Source organism: Panthera onca, chromosome B4 (assembly GCF_046562875.1).
Source record: "Panthera onca isolate mPanOnc1 chromosome B4, mPanOnc1 haplotype 2, whole genome shotgun sequence".
Classification (NCBI taxonomy): Eukaryota; Metazoa; Chordata; class Mammalia; order Carnivora; family Felidae; genus Panthera; species Panthera onca.
Window position 1 is genome coordinate 55,665,713 of NC_138345.1, and position 17,773 is coordinate 55,683,485.

Sequence of the window (17,773 nt, forward strand, 5' to 3'; positions counted from 1 at the left end):
GGAGGAATGGAGACCATCGGGTGGGAAGGGGTTTCAGACTACTGGCAGTACTGCACAAGGGAGGCAAGCAGAGACATAGGGGATATTCCAGTTTATAAACTTTTTATTTAAAAAATAAAATTATAAACAAAATACAGAAAAATATTGACACCTGTGATAACAAGGAATTGATTCCTAATTTTTAGGGTAGTTTGTTATCCTGAAAGAGCGAAATCATGAGTTTTATACAGAAATTTTATTGTGCAAAGGAGGAATGTACTTTTTAAGGTTCATTTGCACTAGGTATTTGGCATTGACAGAAAAGGTGTTTCTACGTATACATTCAACACTCTGCAGCATATTTACATTCAAGTTACATCTCCAAATTCTATGCCAAATACAATCTAACTTACCATCAAAAATGCCTAAGATATAGTTCTGTTTATTTGGTAAGAGTGCAGTATGATTCTATTAAAAATAATTTTATACTCCTACTAGGTCAATTATATTTTAACTACTTCAACAAAACTCACTGACCTTTTTCTTCCCAGTTGAAGCCAAGCCTCTTCTAGACAAATTAAACACTAACAAAAACACTAACAAAATTTGGCCAGTTATAAAGTTATGTAGTTAATTTCTTCCTCCCTCCTTACAAACATTATTAAAACTTTCAATGGAAGGACACTCGTTCTAATAAATTACATTTTCTTTTACAGCAGTTAGGACACAATATGGATCCAAGTTACAGTAATTTTAACTTTTTAAAAGATGGCTGAAGCACTCTTCCCCTTCAGTTGTTACCAAATTCCAAACTCAGTTATCAAAATAAAACGCATTAAGAAACACACATAGATTTCTCAAAACTTTTCTCCATTTTCCCACACATTCCTCAAATCAGATTATTCATTAACAATTTGTAAATTTCTTGCTTCATTTCTCTCAATTACACCAGCGTAGTTATTATAATTTCTTGATAATCTCACCATTTTGTGTTTCAAAGTATGATTTTATTAAAGTCAACATAAATTACAGACAGCTTCCATTTCTGCTACAGTTCTCTGAGAAATCTATCTGAACTTAGTGAAGGGTCAAGATTTCATGGGGCGTGGCTTGGCAAACAAAACACCATGGTTTAAAAATTCTCATGCCTCCAAGAGATTAGAGACAAATCAAATCTACTCAAAATGTACCAATTCTCTCTTAATGATCTGAAATTAAGTTCACTTTTAAAAGTCCAGTAAGATAATTAAAGACAAAACAATGGAGACAGATGAATTTCATTTAGTTGAACTCTTTCTAATTTACTTCAGGTGGTAACTTCTCCTCCAGTACATGATGGCTGGCAGTTGGCGGTAGGCTGCTGGGTTGATACCACTTCTAACTCGGATTCACGAACAAAAACCACTGCATCACCACTTACATTTATAAGACACTGTGCCTAGACAAACAACAGGACATGTTTAATCACCAACTCAATAATATGCTTATAATTTTCTGTTATATTAGGGGCAGTGTTGCATAGCTAAAAAGCACAGGCTTTGAAGTCACTAGAGAAAAGACAGACAACCCAATAGAGAAATGAGCAAATGAAAAGAAGGCAACTCACAAGAAAACTGAAAAAAAAAAAAAAACAAAAAAAAATTAATAAGTTTTTTAAAGGAACAATACTGATAAATTTATTCTAAAACTGATCCTAAGTAACAGTCTTTTGCTCCCACTAACAGAATTATTTATTAGAGATACATCAACAGGAGCACCTGGCTAGCTCAGTGGGTAGAGCATGTGACTCTTGATCTAGGGTCAATAGAGCCTACTTTAAAAACAAATAAACAAAGAAACTCTGATGTTATTACAGAAATAGATAAAGAGTGTGGCCCCATCGGGATGTACTCTTCACTAGTATGGCAGTTAGAACTGGACAGTTCATAGTCCAAACTAGAGGTGGCTTTCACAGTAACTTAGGAGCAAAACTTCCAGAGATATTTAAGAAGATCTGGGATGTGAAAACAGTATGCCATGGTTACTAATATAGTTATTAAAACATGTTTTAAACATCTAGAATCCAAAAGCTCTGAAGAGCAATGCCCTTTGGTTGGGAGATGAATGGGAGGATGGGAAAGCCACAGGGGAAATCCTCAGGTTCCCTCACTGGATGTTTCCAGCTACATCTCACCTGGTTTTTATTTGGGTTCTCCATGAAGACACACTGCTTCATTATGTAGGAGACAACAGCATTCCCTCCTAATGCAGCGACATGAGCTCTCACCATTGCAAACACTTCAGCAATGAAAGCATGGAGAAAACCACTGACTCCTCCTTCCTAAATAATAATATGCAAAAAATCAAACTATATACGTGGACATGAATGTATATAAAATGCCAAATAATATATATTAAAACATCTTAAATGATCTTAATATAATAGATGATCATTTTTATTTTCCTCATAACAGGGATCTGTTGCATGAATGAACAAACCTTTACTGCACACATGTCTGTGATGGGGATTAGTACCCTCACTTTACAGATGATGAAATCAAAGCTGTGGCCCTGACTAGCTATGACCACATAGCTAAAAAAAAAAAAAAATGGCAGAGCAAGAATTCAAATTGTTTCTCCATCTTCAACATCTCCATCAAATCGTTCCTATCATTCACACAAATTGATGGCAAATATACATAATAAAACTTCTCTGCTATCCGTATCCCCCATCCTGAAGCATGTTCCAGGCACACTTGCCTTTTTTATCAGTTTTCCATAGGTGTCAAGCACTTTTCCTTCCTCGGGGTCATTGTACATGCTGTTCCTGAAGGCTCCTCCCCAGTTTTCCACCAGAATAACTCTTAATTCCTCAGGTCCCTGTTTATACGTAACTCTCTCAGAGAAACCTTCCCTGACTATCAGATCTAAATTAAGTTTCCCTGTTATTTCCTCTGATAGCCTTTGTTGTATTTCTTTATATTACTTAACATCACTAGTAATTATACATAAGTTACATGATTATTTGTTTAATGTCCACCATGCTCCAGTTCTACCAGACTGTAAATTCCATCAGGTCAGAAACTGTCATCTGTTCTGCTCACAACTCAGTATGTGCACATACTGAGTTTTCCATACATATTTGTCAGGGAATGAAATCCAGTAGTTTGGAGAATGTTTTCAGTGTTCGAAAACAAAACAGAAACCAAAGTCTAGCTGAGAGCTTAAAATGCTGTTCAACCTCAGCTTTCTATGAATTCTACTGGAGGTTATTTACAGTCTAGGAAGAAATTTCAAACTTTACACTGGAAGTGAATGGCAAAATTTAATGCACTGTTAGAAAAAACATTTGACCAGATCACACCTTTCTAAAAAGCAGTAGTTTTGTAAAGGCAGCTCTCTTTGTAACTGAGAAACTGAGGCATTTCAGCCTACTTCCAATTCATCATAGCTCAGGACATTTTTTCTTTCACTTATATCTGTTTCCTTCCTGCCTTTTAAATCTAGAAATTCTGAGAGGGTCCGGAAGATGGCGGCGTAGGAGGACGCGGGGCTCACAGCGCGTCCTGCCGATCACTTAGATTCCACCTACACCTGCCTAAAGAACCCAGAAAACCGCCAGAGGATTAGCAGAAGGGAGTCTCCGGAGTCAAGCGCAGACGAGAGGCCCACGGAAGAGGGTAGGAAGGGCGGCGAGGCGGTGCACGCTCCACGGACTGGCGGGAGGGAGCCGGGGCGGAGGGGCGGCTCGCCGGCCAAGCAGAGCCCCCGAGTCTGGCTGGCAAAAGCGGAGGGGCCGGACGGACTGTGTTCCGACAGCAAGCGCGACTTAGCGTCTGGGAGGTCATAAGTGAACAGCTCTGCTCGGAAAGCGGGAAGGCTGGAGGACAAAGGGAGGGAGAGCTGCTGAGCCCCCGGACGGCAGAGCTCAGCTTGGCGGGGAACAAAGGCGCACGCCAGCGCCATCTCCCCCGCCCATCCCCCAGCCAAAATCCCAAAGGGAACCAGTTCCTGCCAGGGAACTTGCTCGCTCCGCGCAAACACCCAACTCTGTGCTTCTGCGGAGCCAAACCGCCGGCAGCGGATCTGACTCCCTCCCGCTGCCACAGGGCTCCTCCTGAAGTGGACCACCTAAGGAGAAGCGAGCTAAGCCTGCCCCTCCAGCCCCCGTGCACCTTGCCTACCCACCCCAGCTAATACGCCAGATCCCCAGCAACACAAGCCTGGCAGTGTGCAAGTAGCCCAGACGGGACACGCCACCCCACAGTGAATCCCGCCCCTAGGAGAGGGGAAGAGAAGGCACACACCAGTCTGACTGTGGCCCCAGCAGTGGGCTGGGGGCAGACATCGGGTCGGACTGCGGCCCCGCCCACTAACTCCAGTTATACACCACAGCACAGGGGAAGTGCACTGCAGGTCCTCACCACGCCAGGGACTCTCCAAAATGACCAAACGGAAGAATTCCCCTCAGAAGAATCTCCAGGAAATAACAACAGCTAATGAACTGATCAAAAAGGATTTAAATAATATAACAGAAAGTGAATTTAGAATAATAGTCATAAAATTAATCGCTGGGCTTGAAAACAGTATACAGGACAGCAGAGAATCTCTTGCCACAAAGATCGAGGGACTAAGGAACAGTCACGAGGAGTTGAAAAACGCTTTAAACGAATTGCAAAACAAAATGGAATCCACGATGGCTCGGCTTGAAGAGGCAGAGGAGAGAATAGGTGAACTAGAAGATAAAGTTATGGAGAAAGAGGAAGCTGAAAGAAAGAGAGATAAAAAAATCCAGGAGTATGAGGGGAAAATTAGAGAACTAAGTGATACACTAAAAAAAAATAATATACGCATAATTGGTATCCCAGAGGAGGAAGAGAGAGGGAAGGGTGCTGAAGGGGTACTTGAACAAATTATAGCTGAGAACTTCCCTGAACTGGGGAAGGAAAAAGGCATTGAAATCCAAGAGGCACAGAGAACTCCCTTCAGACGTAACTTGAATCGATCTTCTGCACGACATATCATAGTGAAAATGGCAAAATACAAGGATAAAGAGAAAATTCTGAAAGCAGCAAGGGATAAACGTGCCCTCACATATAAAGGGAGACCTATAAGACTCGTGACTGATCTCTCCTTTGAAACTTGGCAGGCCAGAAAGGCTTGGCACGATATCTACAGTGTGCTAAACAGAAAAAATATGCAGCCGAGAATCCTTTATCCAGCAAGTCTGTCATTTAGAATAGAAGGAGAGATAAAGGTCTTCCCAAACAAACAAAAACTGAAGGAATTTGTCACCACGAAACCAGCCCTACAAGAGATCCTAAGGGGGATCCTGTGAGACAAAGTACCAGAGACATCACTACAAGCATAAAACATACAGACATCACAATGACTCTAAACCCATATCTTTCTATAATAACACTGAATGTAAATGGATTAAATGCGCCAACTAAAAGACATAGGGTATCAGAATGGATAAAAAAACAAGACCCATCTATTTGCTGTCTACAAGAGACACATTTCAGATCTGAGGACACCTTTAGATTGAGAGTGAGGGGATGGAGAACTATTTATCATGCTACTGGAAGCCAAAAGAAAGCTGGAGTAGCCATACTTATATCAGACAAACTAGACTTTAAATTAAAGGCTGTAACAAGAGATGAAGAAGGGCATTATATAATAATCACAGGGTCTATCCACCAGGAAGAGCTAACTATTATAAATGTCTATGCGCCAAATACCCGAGCCCCCAGATATATAAAACAATTACTCATAAACATAAGCAACCTCATTGATAAGAATGTGGTCATTGCAGGGGACTTTAACACCCCACTTACAGAAATGGATAGATCATCTAGACACACAGTCAATAAAGAAACAAGGGCCCTGAATGATACATTGGATCAGATGGACTTGACAGATATATTTAGAACTCTGCATCCCAAAGCAACAGAATATACTTTCTTCTCGAGTGCACATGGAACATTCTCCAAGATAGATCATATACTGGGTCACAAAACAGCCCTTCATAAGTTTACAAGAATTGAAATTATACCATGCATACTTTCAGACCACAATGCTATGAAGCTTGAAATCAACCACAGGAAAAAGTCTGGAAAACCTCCAAAAGCATGGAGGTTAAAGAACACCCTACTAACGAATGAGTGGGTCAACCAGGCAATTAGAGAAGAAATTAAAACATATATGGAAACAAACGAAAATGAAAATAAATCTAGAAATTCTGATGGCAGAGTAACAGGGACTACAGAGGGTAATTCTTAAAAGATTATATAATTGTAAGCAAATAACTTATCAAGTAACAAATAAATTTGGGATATTATGCCATACAGTTAATATTACAAATCTCTGTTGAAGAGAAATCCACTGTGAGGCAACATTTTGGGGCGTGGCTCTCAAGCAATAGAGAAAGCACTTAGGAAACAAAATTTTATGGATTAACATAGTGCAATAAGTACGTGCTATTAAGAACAACTGGAAAGTTAATTTACCCATCCATACCAGTTTCTCACACCCAACTTTCTTTGTCAAATTTAAATGGACCTAAAAGCGTCACCTATTTTAATTCTATATTAAAAGGTTTTTGAGAATATATTAAGATAGCATCTTTTCTATCTCAACACAATGGAATATGATTTCCTAATTTATCATAAAGAAAACATCTATCTAATTAATCTGTCAGAAGTCATGCCCTCATTTACAGAAAAATATTTATGTCTATTCTCTGCCAGACACTGTGCCAGGTGCAGAATGGTGAGTACGATATTAAAAACATCATGATAGGGGCGCCTGAGTGGCTCAGTCAGTTAAGCATCCGACTTCGGCTCAGGTCATGATCTCACTGTCTGTGGGTTCAAGTCCCGCATCAGGCTCTATGCTGACAGCTCAGAGCCTGGAACCTGCTTAGGATTCTGTGTGTCCCTCTCTCTCTCTGCCCCTCCCCTGCTCTCTTTCTGTCTCTCAAAAATAAATAAACGTTAAAAAAAATTTTTTGTTTTTAAATAGCAGCCTCCCCATTGGAAAAAAAAAAAAAAAACCCAGCATGAGGGCAGGGTGCCTGGGTGGCTCAGTCGATTGAGGGTCCAGCTTAGATCATGATACCAGGGTCATGGGATTGAGCAGAGCACTGGGCTCTGTGCTGAGCGTTCATTGAGCCTGCTTAAGATTCTCTTTCTCCCTCTCTTTCTGCCCCTCTCACTGGCTCAGGCTCTCTCTCTCTCTCTCAAATTAAAAAAAAAATAGTATAAGGGTTATTATTTCTAAGGAAGTACAAAAACACTGATGATGACACAATGGGAAAAAAAGCATAGTTAAGGCATCTTTATAATGCATAGACTTTAAAAAAAAAAAAGTGCTGAAGAGTTTATTAAGTTTCATACCTCAATAATTTAAAATTGTCCCTATTCACAATATTACTTTGCTCTAGTAAGACACAATGTAAATACAATTTTTCCTTGAGTTTAAATTCCTATGTAATGAAAGATATAATAGACTGACTCTGATTCTTAAATGTGACCACATCAAAACATTATAATTACTGTTACCCACTGTGGGGTAAGAATTTGAATAAATGGCATCCTCATATACTTCTGGAGGGGGCAATAAAATGAGCAGCCACATTCTTTTTCAGGGGGAGAAAAAAAACAGACATAAACTATCCACAGACATCTATCTATAATATAGTCCCCTACAGTTTCTAAATGTAAAACCATGAAAACTGCTATTTAAATAATAGCAGGCAAATAACTACTTGAAAAAACTGAACTGTTCTTTCAGGCTATTTTAAATCTCTAATCCAACATGGATTAATTTACTTGTTTTACTTATGATAAGGATCTGGAATCTCTAAAAATAAATGAAATTAAACCCAACACAATTCTTGTGCTAATACTCGGTGCTATATGAAATTTGGTAAGTCTAATCTAGAATTAATCCAGACAAATTACTGAAAAAAAGAAAAGAAAAAAGAAAAGAAAAGGTACATGTGCGTGCGTGTGTGTGTGTGTGTGTGTGTGTGTGTGCATGTGTCTATACTTTGGCAAAAAATAACAACCTGAAATTCGTTTGGTTTTGATACTAATGTCTTCAATCAGAAAATGTACAAAAACAATGTTATAAAATTACCTACCTCACGAAGAGAAGTGGTTTCCCGGATAAAAAACATGTTAATTATCCCAAGATATTTAGTTATTTTTGCTCCAGGAATGAAAGAAAGAGGTGTCATCTTAACAACCCCAACCGTAGAATTTGCACAAGGTGGAGCAGAACGGTTCCGGAAATTTCCTTCACCCATCGGACTTGCTTTTTCAACGGTGACAGCTAAATTTGGAGAAAGAAAACAAAACCTCAAGATCAGATGTTGGTAACTCAATTATTCCCTAAGGTTTCCAAAAAAGTGGTGACAACATTCAGCTGTCTGTGAGGGTAAGCCATGTCATGAGAGTAAAGAAATTATCATGCACTGCATGCAATTAAAGAGAGAAAGAAAAACGTGAGAGGAAATGCTGAAATGGAATTCTTTTGGAAGAAAAATGGCATTCCTGCAAAAGAAAATGCTGATGCGGTATAGCTATGACAACACACAATGATCGTTATAAAGTGAAGAAAAACAAAAAGCAGGAGAGCATTAAAAATTATCTGCTGTAGGAACAAATTATTACAAAGAGAGTGTGAAAGTTGTTATATTTCCCAGTGCAGTTTTTCCATCTGTTTCAGACAACTTCATCACTGTCAACTTGTAGATAAACCTTATGTTAACAAGTTGTAATGGGTTTCTTCTCCAAACCTTTTTGATCAAACTCATAATTTTAAAAACAAATGACCTTGGCTATCTAAAAGTTAACTGTTTATAAAATAACAAATAATAATAGCTAGCACTTATCAAGTAACTACTATAAGCCACACATGCATATGTATTATCTAATCCTTACAACCCAGCAACATAGATATTATCCCCATTTTACACATGAGCAAACTGAGGCTCAGAGAAATTACATAACTTGCCCAAGGTCACACAGCTATTAAAATGACACTTCTAGGATCCCAAACCAGATCTGTCTGGTTCCATATCCTGTGATCTTTCCTCTAAAACATCATTCGTTCTCTCTTAATGTACTATAAATTCTTTCACTCAAATATGTTTACCTCAAAGTCTATCAAAACACATGGAGTATAAAGAACACGTAAGTAACGATCCTGATTCTAGCAGTGAGAGAAGAGTTTACTACTTTCTATCCAGAAATACCTCATTCTTTTAGCCCTCTTTATCACTCTTAGGAAACTAACAGATGCCATATACTACATAGTAGCTAGGGTCCTCAAAGAGTATCTCTTCTATAAGAGAGCTCATAATTTCCTTCCATTAGAAGGATATAATATCTATACACTTCTAAGAATACCTTCACAAAAAGTAAAATTTTTAAAACATAATTCTACAGTTAAAATGAACAAATCTAAAGGCCCTTCAATAACTTTTGCTAAGTGACCATTAGAGTCTGCAGCTTTCACACTCCAATACATGATTGATCGGCAATGTTATTACAGGGTAGAAAGGTCTAGCCTTCACCACTGGGAAATCAGGGATATGCTTCTCAGATCATAATGTGGTAGAAACATCCGCCTACTTGTCTTAATTGATCCGCGCCTTATGGTCTGAGCTTTCAGTTTAATGAGCTCTATCCAGCTGCTGCATCTGTCTGCAAAGGAACTGTAATCAACTGACGTTGCTGAAAACACAGACAGAAAACAAAAGAAAAAACAAAGAAAAAATATGGATGACGTCTCTTACTCGTCATAACACTCCTTCCGATGATGTAATTTAACTGTAACTTAGAAAAAGAATGGTCCTTTTCAAGTCAGATATGAGAGATAGTAAAGAGTCAAGCTTTAGACACTGATTTGTCCAAAACCAAGTTCTTAATTAGCTGGCTGAGCATTTTTGGTGATGTCATAGTTGTGTGGTGGTCTCTTAGGGGCAATGGAAGCAAGGTCTTACCAAAATATCACTGCAAGGACCATATACCGCTTTGACTAATGTTATTTCCCATTCTTTTTCTTTACAAGGTTTTAACTGTCTATATTTTAGGACTTTAATTCCTTATTTTTACCCTAAAACAAAAATAATGAAAATCAAATGCTGAAGAACACATGAAAAAAAAAAATCACTGGTTGACTTATCTTTTATTAAAACACATTCTTTCTACCATCAGTAACAGAAAGGCCAAAGGGTTATTGTGGTCAATATTCTGTTTTCACGTCTGATTTTGGTAACAAGCTTCTGACAACATTGAGTGGGGAGGCAGATGCGAGTCTAACGAGTTCTCCTTTTTAAATAAAATAGCTTTTACTACTACTAAGCTAAAAAGAATGTCAAAGAGCTAAAATTTTATTTTGAGAAACAGGGAAACTATTAAGATGCTAAAAACTTAAATATTAGGTTAATTAATATTTTTAACGACACATTCTAACTACAATAATGCCACATTTTGGTGTTTATTCCACTGTCCAGTGCATTTCTTCAATGTCTGTATGTTTATGCACCACCACACTAGAATTTCACACCTTTGGTGACTATTTGCTTAATTAGACAAACTCACCTCTCTGTGCAGCTGGTATACCTGAGTTAGAACTTGCACTCTCCAGGTGTTCTAATAAGACAATATGAACAACATTAGCTCGGATGCTAAGTACAAGCCAGTATCTCTTCTTTGCTGTTTGTCAATACCATCTATAAGCCAGATGAATAGGAGGAAATCTTTATGGCTTCATTATAAAAGCAAACCAAATAGAAGAATTCAGGGTTTAAGTGCAGTTTCTACTGATATATGAAAACTGGCTCAGTTAATAAATAGCATGTCAAGGAAGACTGTTACTGTAACACAAGAAGAGTTTCAGAAACATTATAGACATGAGAAAATATAAACATAGTAACAAATGTTAGTAGGATGAAAGCAGGATGAAAAAACTGAGCAGAGAAATTAAAGAAAACCTGAAATGAAACTTGGAAGGGAAAATGGGGAGTGGGAAGGGTCAATAAGATTACAAATTACAGACAAGGCAATGACCTGTGTCTCACAGATAAACACAAGCTGCTTACTGGCCATAACCTTCCCCCTCACTACCACAATCCCCTTCATTCAAGGACTTCACTGTCAACAGTTCCCTCTGGTGGCATTAAGACGTTGTGGAACCAAAAAGTACTCTCCACAGACATGACTAGGGTCCCAAACTAGAATCACTCCCTTTCCAGGAACCTCACAAAAGGAGCATCCAGAATTTTCCCTAATATTTCATATTTTTATTATAGCTATTTAAAGTATTGTACAAATTTAAACAGCACTACAAAAACTTCTGAGAATAATTCGAGTCATCCAGTTTTTTTTTTTAATTATAAATTAAGTAAATACATATTTTTATCTCTGCTTAATGTATTAATCTTTTGGTAATATTCTTAAATTAACGAAGTTAAACCTTATACCAAAGAAGGTTTGGACAGGTTCTTGCTAATTGGGTGCATGGAAGTATGCATACTCCCTCTCCCCATTTTTATACGGCAAGTGACCACCAGTTAATACTGCAAAGTGTAGAGTGGCTGACATTCCTCTTACAATACAGAGCTGTTGAATAAATGGGCTAAGTAGGGTCGACAAAATGACTGTGAGGTACCATGCTGTGGGTGTGCCCCTGACCATCATGCCCTCAAGACCGTAGATCTAGACAGGAAGAGTCCTCCCTGATTCAGGATCCTGAGGAGCTTTGGAAGTCCAGGAGGAGATGGAACCCACAGGAAGGAGACTACAACAGAACAGACACTCAGAGGCCTATCACATCTCCAGGGACAGCTAGTTCAGCACTGAAACAGACACGGTGCAGAAGGTGGGACAGCAAATGCCCACCCTCAGCCTCCATATCCCAGGTGGCTCCCGGGGCTCTCCTATGTCCTACGTAGTACAGACTTGTGGGGCAGAGACTTACAGAAAATATACTTGGCCTTAGGAATTCTGTGAAAGCTTTTAAAATGAGGGAACAGGGGTCAAAGCTTTAAAAAAATGTGAAAATTATTAACATGAAATTATCTTCTATAACTCAGTATTATCTGGGTAATAGGAAACTCCCCAGTGAGTAGCAACTACATGTAATTTAATAACAAATGTCCACCAAAAGAGCATGTAGAAAGTATCTGTTACCAGCTCTAAATATAAATTTAAAAAAAAAGAACAAAAGGTACACATTCATCTGTAAAATATTTGTTTTTTTTAAAGGATAAATAGTATATCTTTGCAAGACAGACAATAAATCTGATTAAGAGTAGTTGCCTCGTGAAAAGGTAAATGAATGGAGAAGGGGGAGCTAGATTTTGGACTATTTGATTTTTTCATAAGATTTGAATGTTTCACCGTGTACATTTATTACTTTTCCCAAAAAATTTTTACAAAGGGTGGAGAAGGGGGTGGGGGGAAAGAGCAAGGGAAAACGTCTATTCCCTGCCTTCATATATGTATGTATTGAATTAAAATTTAAGAAAAAAAAAGTTTTTAAATTGCAGATATTCTTAAGGGAAAGGTTAAGGGAGATGATTTTTTATCTCACTTCAGGACAGCAGGTTCACCCAACATGCTTGCCAAGATCTTAATTTTTCTCACAGAAAAAAGGCCCAAGATGAGGTGGTCCAGGGAACAGGTGATCAGCACCTCAGACGTTTGCACACCTCAGTTATCTAAGGACCTCAGATGCTCAGTCACTCTGCTCCTCTAATTATAGTTTGGCTTGCAAGGTAATAGGCTTTTCAAAAGAGAAGGTACTACAGATATTAGTTATCTGGGTCACTGGCAAACTAGCAATTCTGGTGAAAAAGAAATAAACACATATGCAATCTCTAAGCCAATACTTAAAAAAAAAAAAGAGAGAGAGAGAGAGAGAGAGAGAGAGAACATATTTCACATTCAGGAGTAGAAATCTTATTAAAATCTTTGAGATTTGTTGAGTAGCTAATGCCCATTGCCAGCCATTGGTATATTTGTCTACACGTGAAAGTCTCTGCTCCACATGAGAAAGAGTTTGAGACAAACACTTCTTATGTTAGGTATCCCCATTCTAGCTGCAGAAAGTCTCAACGAAGCCACACAGTAGCCCACTTCTCTTACAATTTCCTTTTCCACTGGATACAAAAAAATGATTATTTTGCTTCATTAAAAAGTCACCAGTAAGTGATAACCCTGTTATCCACCCCCCCCCCCAATGAACAATCCTAGAAAGTCAGCAAGACAAATAGAAAATAAAGTTTTATTATTCTCTTAGTACACTACAATTGTATTTAACAAGCCCTATCAGTGTGGGGCGGGAGACTAACCTAGGTTAAAAGCAGTTGAGTGAAAATGAGCATATTGATGACAAACAGAAAATGATGTGGCAAGGACTCTTCCTCCCTCAATTATACATGCTCCAATGCTTCTGAAGTTTGAGACTTCTTCCATTCTCCTAAATAACTTGTCATAACCAAGGACAAAGGTATCAGCTGGCGATGATAAAGCTCTACAATGATCAATAACTCTTCTGACAACTTATTCACATTAGAATCTACAAATCATCTTTGCTTTGAATAATTAAAAAATACTTGAGATAATCTTATCTGGTCATCTTAAGGATTCTCTGGCAGATTAAAAAATATGCAATCTGGAATGCCTGGCTGGCTCAGTCAGTAGAGCAAGCAAGTCTTAATCTCAGGGTTTGTAAATTCAAGCCCCATGATGGGCATGGAGCCCACTTAAAAAAATTCATATGCAATCTGAAGTCTTTAAAAATGTCTGCTTTATTTAGCTATTTAAACATTCTTAGTTTTAAGTTATTATGATCAAAATTTCACTTTATGTCTCTTTCAGCATTTCTGTCACTCTATAATATACTGATTAGCTATATCCTATAACTATAAAATCTGGCTTAATGACTGAGTTAAATAAGACAAATTATGTGTATAAACATTCAGTAGAAACCTTGTCCATAATGATATTCAAATACTGGTGGATTGATAATGAAATTGCCATATTATAGCTAAAAGATATTTAAAGCACAGAGAAAAATATAAATAGCTTCAATTTGGAGAGTCCACTATGGGAAAAACTCGACTACTATCACAATATGTACATTAGATGACAAAGACAATTAGCTTCTCTATTAGGATCATTAAAGCTTCCACCTTGTACAATTAAAGGAGTACAACAGCCTAAACAACCTGTCTTCTTTAATGCCCATTTTCTGTTTTCCTGCCTGTTTCCAGGCATTCACTTCTCCCCTCCGTCCCACCCTTTCTATCTTCTCTTCTAAATAACCCAGTAACCCAGTTCCATTTTCTTTGCTGTTTACTCCCTCTTCCGCAAACTCTGGATTTCATTGAACTCAAGCTGCCTTGAAGAAGCAAAGATTCCTTATCCCTACTTCTCCACCAATTCTCTTTCCTTCCTTCTTTCCCATATCTGGGATGAGTTTCTCATATATTTTCCACTCTGCAGTTTCTCTTTTCCTCTCAATCTCCTTCCCCTCAGCATCTCTCTCCTTTCAGGACCTCCCACTGATGGTTGGGGCCATCAACAACATGGAGAACTTCAGTGTTTGGTACTGTTGCTACCATTTGGTTGTAGTGACAAAATAGATTTTAAAAAGAAAGAAAAAACAGACATGCAATGAATTGTTAATACATAAAGATATTTTTAGTTAGTGTAAAGAACTATGTAGTAGTTGTAAGAATTTAGAACCATTAGTTGGCAGGATAAAATAAAAGCTAACTTTGTAGTTTTTATAGGGTTATATTTCAAATGGCTAGTTTAAAGTAATGTGAGGCAAGTCATTTAATTTAAAAAATTAAACTATCTTCTAAAATCAAATTTGTCTTAACAAAGAATAACCCTTATAGCCTCAATAAAAATAAACATTAAAAAACTTCAAATGTGAATATCTAATTATGGAGTACAATGTATTGAGGGTATAAACCAACTTGGTTTTTTTTAATACCGAAATCCAGAATTTGACCTCTGCTCGTCACATTAATCAGCAGCTGCTTAATGCAAAGAGTACTCTCCTGCCAGCCTACAGCTTATGCCACTGAACATGAAGCTATCCTCCCAGCACAAAGCAAAATGAAAGCAGGATCAAGTAAGGTACAAAAGACTTTTCTTCTATACAGTTTCATCTGACAGTACATAAAAAACTAAATTTACCTAACCTTTTAAAAGCCTTAAACTCTCATAATTTTAATGAAAACTATTATCTTATTATAAACCTATAAAGTATTTGAGATATATTTATAGTGGCATATGATTCACATACATTTGTCTGAGATCTTAAGGACCACAGTATGGTACCTAATATATTGAGATTTAGGGCTTTAGACATATATCAAAAATAATTTGCTAACCTTTTATAAAAAGTATATGCATAAAATTTTTTAGATTTTCTACAGTCTGTAAGAAAAATCCTACTGATTTTTTAAATTTTTACCCAGATTACTTTCACTCAGATTCCCCATTGTTACTGTATTTGTTCTATCCCTTTATATATAAATTCATTTATATATAAATATATAGACTAATTTATATACATATATACATATATATATACACATATATATGTGTATATGTGTGTGTGTGTATGTGTATATATATATATATATATATATATATATATATATATATATATATAAATAAAATGGTCTCTTAAAGCCATTTCAGAGTGTAAAAGTAAATATTTAGAAAACTAAAGTATAGATACTAATGATGAAGAAAAAACATTATGAGAGTGGTATAAAAAATTTGCCATCCTTTTTCTCATAATACAGCCTCATGTGAATATAAGTAATTTATGTTGATGGCACATCATCTATGTTCCTCATAATATTCATCAAAGAATTTTGATGACCTCCACATGATAATTTCCTGGAATAAATTACTCAGGCTCAGCACCTTTTAAAATTTCAAATCAGAAAATCAAGACACCTAGCAAGGTAATCAAACCGGCATAAATTTGAGACCTACATCAAACTATTTTGTTACCCTGAGAAATAAAACCAAATATAACAAAATATGAAAGGACAAAAATGAACATGGATGGACAATTCAGGCCCAGGCTTACTCTACATGGTGAATTAGATTAGGATACACATACTTGAAGCATATTTTCTTCACATAATATTCACTCATTTTTCAGTAACACAAAAAGGAAAGGTTTATCTACAAGTTAAAAGATGGAAGTATAAATAAATATGCTGTGCATAGCTCCTGAAACTACTCTGTCAACAGACAAGAAGTAACGATTTTTAATAAATTGCCCTGTCTGTAATAACATGAAAAATTAAATTAAGTAAAACTTAATATTAAACTTAAAATAGAATGAAGCTTAATAAAGTTTTCAGAATTTAAAAAAGGGGAAAAGCTCCATCAGCTTAGCTAACTGACCTTAACAAAAGTATAAAAACCATAAAACTATATATTTACTTATTTATCAATATTAGTAGTCGACTTTTAAGCCTCTTGTGGTTGCATATAAGAAAGTCAAGAAGTTTTTTGGGCTTTTCCTAGCACTATTTATTTATTTATTTATTTATTTATTCCTAGAACTCTTTACCTTTCTCTCTCTTGCCTGTTACTTCTAAATTGCGAAGCTTAACTTTTGCCAGATATTTCTATTCTCTATTTAAAACTTCCCTTCATGTTACAATGCTCAATTACTACATTCATGTATTACACGCTATTATTCCACTCTTCAGACCTTTTCAAAACCCATCCTATCCTCAAATCTTCCAAAATACTTTATGATAACTTCTTCAAGTATATTTAGTATAACCGATGTCCTCCTGAAAAGACTTGAGGAAGCAAAGACAATAAATAAGCAAGCAACAGAAATGACACTTACCAAAGTATTCACAAAAAGGCACTACTAAACTTTTTAGTAGTTACTGATGATTCTAAAATGTAATATTCAAGGAAAAACACATAGTTTTTGCACATAGTTTTTGCAGTTAAGTACTTAGTATAAAAGTTTCATATATGTTAGTATTAGATGTGATGCTACTAAACATTATGAAGATAATGATGATGGCAGCATTGATCTGATTCGGTGGTTTTCAAACGTTTTGAAACTCTTTCTTACAACAAAATCAGATACAGAAAATCGGTAAGTAAAAGCATTACTGAATCGAAGCTGCTCTAGTTCAGAGGTAGCGGGTCCAGAGACCTCCCCTCCCCTCACTCCCTGCCCACCCTGCCTCCTAGAAGGCCATGAAGCACCTATGAAGAAACTCCATGGTTTGGAGAAGTTGAATTTAAAAATTATTGATTTAATAGATTTGAAGCTATTCGGAAATTTTTAATTTAACTTAATTAAACATTAGCCTCTGATTTTGATTAATTAGCTTTTGATTTATGTTTTTAATAACAGGAACATGTTAATTATTGAAGAACCATTTGCTGTAGAAACCCAAGGAATGAGAGTCAAAGGCTAGAGAGAATATTAATCCTTTCACATCTTGCAGATGAGGAACTGAGGCTTAGTTGGCTTATTAGAGGTTAACTGGCCCAAGTTCTCACACTTGATCAGTCGCAGAACTGAGAAGAGAACCCAGGTTTGCTACTTTATTACTCCACTTTAGGGCCCCTCTCCACACTCCCTGAAATGAACTGCAATGTTTTAAGTACTGTTCAGATATGACTTATTCTACTCAAATTCTTCTTTCCTCATTCTACAAAGTATCATTTGTACAAAATAGACTCATGACGCCAACAAGCACTAGTTTTAATTACCTTTGAAAACA

General features: G+C 36.8%; 1 protein-coding gene across 23 annotated transcripts in view; it reads right to left on the bottom strand.

Annotated features, from left to right (window-relative positions):
* Positions 1 to 85: 85 nt before the first annotated feature.
* C2CD5 (C2 calcium dependent domain containing 5) overlaps positions 86 to 17,773 on the bottom strand; it is a 102,918-nt gene continuing 85,230 nt past the window's right edge. For 11 of the 23 annotated variants that reach the window (XM_078450023.2, XM_078450019.2, XM_078450017.2 and 8 more), the window contains 5 exons: positions 10,572 to 10,622; positions 9,600 to 9,701; positions 8,105 to 8,295; positions 2,153 to 2,299; positions 86 to 1,417 (listed from right to left, as the gene is read on the bottom strand). In XM_078450023.2, coding sequence (XP_078306149.1) covers positions 1,286 to 1,417; positions 2,153 to 2,299; positions 8,105 to 8,295; positions 9,600 to 9,701; positions 10,572 to 10,622 — 623 coding nt within the window. In that variant the 3' untranslated portion in view covers positions 86 to 1,285. The remainder of the gene's footprint in view (positions 1,418 to 2,152; positions 2,300 to 8,104; positions 8,296 to 9,599; positions 9,702 to 10,571; positions 10,623 to 17,773) is intronic. The other 12 variants (XM_078450025.2, XM_078450010.2, XM_078450026.2 and 9 more) reach the window with 4 other exon arrangements.